Here is a 5,830-nt window from a genome sequence, read left to right on the forward strand (position 1 = left end):
CCCCTTAGGGGGCGTGTTCACCTCGGGCTAATGTTTGCCTATAAATTTGGCAAGTGTGCTCCCAGCCACTGCTTCTGCTTTCCTGGTCTCCGCGGGAACGGTGGTTCTGTTAAGTCTATTTCTCCATTAAAGCTGTATATATATTTTTACAATCTGTCTGCATTTGTTTACGCCGTTACACTGTATTATTTTATTAAGTGCTTTCACATAGCTGGAAAAGTGCTACAAACAGAAATCTTGACTTCTAAATATCCACACTCCTGTCCTTCAGGAAACCCATTCACTGTGACTTTAGATAGAAATACTGTGCAGGCAGGATTACATAAAGATGATTTCTTCAAGCCAGGTTGTGCTGGCACATACCCTTAATCCCAGCATTCAGGAGACAGAAGCAGGTGGATCTCTGAGTTTAAGGCCAGTCTGGTCTATAGAGTGACAACCAGGGCTACAGAGAAATCCTGCCTCAGAAAACCAAAGAACCAAACAGAGAGAGAGAGGTTATCAAATCTGTAGAGGTCTACATGACTGCCATAAGAAGTGCTTTCTAGCATGACGGGAAACACATGGAGACAGTCTCAAATAGAACTCCATCCACAGGCAGAAAGTGCTGAGGATGAACAGCTGCAGCCTACACAGACTCAGTATGGAGACCGACAATGAAGAGGGACTAGGATTCTTTGGGAGAAACAGTACCAGAATGGGAGTCCAGATCCTGGGTAAAACCTTCCAGAACAAACAGATGGTTAAGCACCTAAAAGATAGGTGCTAGGTTGAGGGAACAGTGGCGGGGAGAACAAGCCTGACAGAGAATAGTCAGTGGAAAGGTCAAGAGCAAGGGAAAAAGAACAGTGAGTTCAGCACAGCTAAAGCACAGAGAAGAGCAGAACAGGGAAGGGAAGCAAAGGCCACATCATCAAGGCCTTGTTAGACTAGCTGAAGAAAGAGACATTAGCCTACAAGGAGCTGCAGGCTATTAAAGGCAGTACCAGAAGTGACACACTTGGGTTTTACATTCTAGCCTACTCCGATATCATGCGGAAAGCAATATGGAGACGATCAGAAGGATCAGTGGGGACGTCTGGGGGTGTATGCAGATGAGACACTGCCACGGTTTTGGTGGAGGGAGAAAAGGAATCTGAATGAATTCAAGACACACTGAGGAAGAAGAATGGACACGTGTCCTGGGGAATTCACAAGAGCACAACAAGCACAGCATTTGGGTGAATGTGTTACCACATTTGAGTGGGGTTGAAGGTGGTGAGCGCTATGAGAGGCCGGAAAAATCTGACGGCTTAAGTGATTTTATAGTTGAGATGACAAGTGAAATGAGGGCGGTGAGTTGCCTTTTAAATGAGCAGTTTGCACACAAATCCCTACGTACACTTAAAGCAGGAAGATGCGCTTGAAACCCATGCATACTTTAACACAAGTGCATTAACAACCAGGGAATCCCACTACTCCCCTCTAAGGAGTCAGTAAGTTAATGCAAGTTTATAATGAAGGACAAAATTTCACTAGCTTACATTATAAACAAACCCAAGCTCCAGAGAAAAATCTTAGTCCATCCTGGCCCAGAAATAAAATGAACAAGGTAAGTTTTTTCTTTTTTTAATCAAAGCCAAATTTACACTAATTTTCATGGGAAACTGACTCACTATTATAACAATTTTGCCTTCTAGGATGGGTGCATGTTTTGTTGAAAGGGGGGGGTGTGTGCCTCTGTGTGTGATGGTAGGGATTAGACTATTCAATATTGCTTTTCTCCCCCTCAGTTAGTCTTTGCATTTAACATACCTTAGCCATGAGTGTTGTTCCAAATCCACCTTGGTAGTTATTAGATGAGGGGACTCCATCCATCACTCCGGGTACAGGATTGTAAGTGTCACTGGACCAACATCGTCCCGAGCTCATATTCAGGATTTTAGCCAACAACTTTGGGTCAAGCCCTGACCTTTCAAAGGTTAAATGAAAACATTAAATATCAGAATGTACATGTCACACCCGACTTACTAACAAGTAAAGGCATTCCACCTGTTTGTTTACCACTATAAATCTAAAGACCACACAGAACTGGGGGGCAGAAGAGTCATTGCAAGTGGGCGCCAGCTTGGGATATAAAGTGTCAGAACAACCTAGGCTACAGAGTAGCAGCCTACCTCAAAAAAACCCCCAAAATAAAGGCCAGGAGTGGTGGCTTACACCTTTAATCCCAGCACTCTGAAGAGAGAAGCAGACAGATCTCTATGAGTTCCAGGCCAGCCTGGTCTACACAGTGAGTAGAGAGACCTCTCTTTCAAGCCCCCAGTAAAAATAAAACCAAAACAACAACAACAACAACAACAAAACACCATCCATAAAACTCAAAACCAAGTGAAGAAGCTATCTTCAGTTATGTGCTATTAAGAGCTGCTGATTAAAGCCAGGTGGTGGCGCACACCTTTAATTTCAGCACTCAGCAGGCAGAGGCAGGAGGATCTCTGTGAGTTTGAGGCCAGCCTGGTCTACAGAGTGAGTTTCAGGACAGCCAGGACTACACAGAAAAACCCTGTCTCAAAAACAAAACAAAATAAATTCCCCTCCCCCAAAAAAACAACAACAAAAGAGCTACTGATTAATAAGGTCACTCCTGAGAGAACCTGCGCATCTCCTCTAAAGAGGAGGAATGCATCACCTCATCACAGTGTGCGCAGCTTCTCACACTTGCAGGTTCTGTTGCCTTCCAGACAATACTGCTTCGTCACTTATGAACTTTCAACCAGTCTGATAGTCTAAATTCTATATCACATACAAGTGATGTATGTCAGAAAGAAATATCAACAACTCTGGAAAGCCACAGGCATCTGGGTGGAAGCGCTTACATGTATGTTTATTCCTTTGGTTTTTAAGAGATGAACGATGAGCTGTAAAATGTGCTTAGGAACAGTTATCATTACAAGAGACAGTATTTCCTGCTGCACACTTTTCCTTATTTATTAAGCCTTCATTAGATAATCTTGCTTATGAAGCAAGTCTGCCCAGAGTGTGACATATGCTATCTATTCAGAGACATGCGTTAGAGTTCTGGGTCACCTGCTGATAAGGTTACTGATCCTGATAAAACAAAGCTTGCCCGAGCGGAAACATCATTTGTTCTCTCACTGGGCTGATGGCATAAACGGCTGCTCGGTGCAACCCTAGGAAGAGCAGCAAACACTCATCAGCTCGAGCCTAAGGACTTTCACACAGTTTGGGAAGCACAGTTTGTTAAGTATCACCGAATCAAGTTTCAAATAAAACTTCCTACTCAGCCAATTATTGGCTTCTTTCCTGCAAAGGACTATTATAAAACAACTGTCATAAAGCTTTCTACTTTGTCTTAAAATCAATCTCTTCTAGAAAAAAAATTGAAAAGAAACACTTAGATAAATGTTAAACAAACTGCACCTCAGCATGCTTAAATTGATTACTGTATAGTCTGTTTGCTGCAAAATCTGAATACCCAAACAGCAAGGCATTTTTACTGATGCTAAAGCAGGGAAGAGAGCTGAGAGCCAGGAGTCACACAGAACCAGTGTGATACAAGATGCAATCAGGCTTCCGAGGTGGTGGTAATAAACAGCACACTAAGTGCCACACAGGTTGAGTTTGTAAGCTGGCCCATGTTATAATGATGGGTCTTTTATTAAGGATTCTATCAAACATAAAGATTCCAAATCAGCTATTACACATTCTGTCCAACAATAGACAGAAGCACAACAGTTTCAGTCTTTTGAAAAGACCTGAGTTTGGCAGAGCATGGTAGTGTATACCTAATCTTAACAAGTGGGAGGCAGAAGCAGGAAGATCAGGAGTTCAAGGCCAGCCTGGGCTACGTAGCAATTTCCAGGCTAACCTCAGCCACATTAGTCAGATGTTGCTTTAAAATGCCAAGGGGAAGGAAAAGACCCAAGTTTGCTGTGTGTGTACTTGCAACAGACACTTTCTTCCCAGTGTAAATAAAATCAAGCTATCAGTATGACAGTATGACAGTGAGACACAAAGTGAGAAGACAAAGACAGCATTCTTAAGGAATACTTGTGAAAAGAAAAATCACAGATTAGCCATTAGCTAACTGCTGTAACCACAAATGGATTCTCTAAACAAAACATACACCCATAAAAACAACACATTTCCAAACATTTTAGGTGTATCCTATTGTCTTAGATTCCAAGATGCCAACACATCTAAAGCAGTGGACTTCCTTCTTTAGAACCTTCTGGGTTATGCCGGATAGAACTTCACAAGACTCTTGACTGCAAAGGAGGTCCACACTCTGCAGCATTTGTTCAAATGGCGAGTTAAGCCTTTTTCCCTAACTTTGGAACACCCTCTGCTTCCCCTGAATAGAACAAGCCAGGGAAAACACTGGCACTGGCTTAGGAACATGCCACTATCTAGAGGCATCGAACGGGTACATGCACACATACAAAATCAGGTGGGAGCTGTTTCTCTGCTCACTTTCCAAACCTGATGCTGCCTGTCGTGCAGACTCCCTTCAGCAGCCTCCTGCTCCCTCCCTGCCCCCACTCTGCAGCAAAGTGTATCATTAAAAAGAGCAAGTGAGGAGTGTTTTGCATTTCCTTTTTCTGAGGCTTCTTCAGCTGGCACGTACAGAACTGACAGCTAGAATTAGACAGGATATTAAAATCAGTTACTGAAGTCCTCTGTCTTCCACTGTGCCCAAGGCTTGTAATGGTCTGAAACCAGCTAGAATACACAGTAATTGTCATTCAGAGAGTCTACCCTAGAACGTCATGCTTCACTGGAGAAGACTGAGTTTCCATTTGAAATCAACAAATTAATCCAAGACAGGTATCTGAAAGGGCAAGTTTAATAGGAAGCAGCTACTGGGCTCTCAACCATGATAAAATGTTATTGCTGCTTCCCTGTAAATTGGCTGGGAACATATGATACTTCTGCATAAGAGCCCCATCGCTGCTCAGGAGATATACAGCTCAAGCCCTCAAAAGGATGACAGTCTGTCAGTCCCCATAATAACTTGCCACTGGAGGTGGTTCGAGAGTGTGTGCATGCATGCTTGTGGCTTTACAATTGCTGGCATGTTCTCTGATATAAACAGAATGAATTCATTGCTCTGACTGCATATATAATGCAACTCAAATAAACGTCACGATGTCAAACCCACTCACCTCTAAAACACAAGAACATTAAATGAACTTTTGGAAGTAAAACCAATGCATGATAAACTTTAAAAAAAGGAAAAAGTATAAAAATTCTTTGCCTCACCATGTCCAAAATCTTAGAGGCCAAAAGTTTGTTCACTTTCTACCTTTTAAGTATCTCCTACACTGGTATTCGGTAAGAATAACTGGGGGCTGCTATAACAGAAACAGATCTGGAAAGAAAACATCTAAAACCGTGCTCATTTTAACCAACTAATCACTAACTCACTCACACATACTCAGACCTGCCATGTGTCAGTTCCAGGCAGGAGCCAACGAGACAACAAAGAAGCACAGGCTGTACCCTGCCTACCAGGGCCAGGGGAAAGGGTATCCACACCCAAGCGCCATGCAGCCACTGCCCATCCTCTCTCTCATTCCCTCCCGCCTCTCCTCTCCACTTAGTCAAGTCTTCACTCTGAATGACTGCTATGTTTTCTTTTTAAAAAATTATTTATTTTTATTTTATGTGCCTTGGTATTCTGCCTGCATGTATGTCTGTGTGAGGGGGGTCAGGTCCTTTGGAACTGGAGTTACAGATAGTTGTGAGCTGCCATGTGGGTGCTGAGAATTGAACCCAGGACCTGTGGAAGAGCAGTCAGCGCTCTTAACTGCTGAGGCATCTCTCC

The 5,830-nt window shown here is 43.1% G+C and overlaps 1 protein-coding gene across 1 annotated transcript in view; it reads right to left on the reverse strand.

The window, feature by feature from the left end:
* The window catches only part of Hibadh (3-hydroxyisobutyrate dehydrogenase), a 109,071-nt gene that overhangs the window by 6,920 nt on the left and 96,321 nt on the right, over positions 1-5,830 (reverse strand). Inside the window, exon 7 of the mRNA XM_005360821.2 lies at positions 1,795-1,951. Coding sequence (XP_005360878.1) covers positions 1,795-1,951 — 157 coding nt within the window. The remainder of the gene's footprint in view (positions 1-1,794; positions 1,952-5,830) is intronic.

Source organism: Microtus ochrogaster, linkage group LG3 (assembly GCF_000317375.1).
Source record: "Microtus ochrogaster isolate Prairie Vole_2 linkage group LG3, MicOch1.0, whole genome shotgun sequence".
In the NCBI taxonomy this organism is placed as follows: Eukaryota; Metazoa; Chordata; class Mammalia; order Rodentia; family Cricetidae; genus Microtus; species Microtus ochrogaster.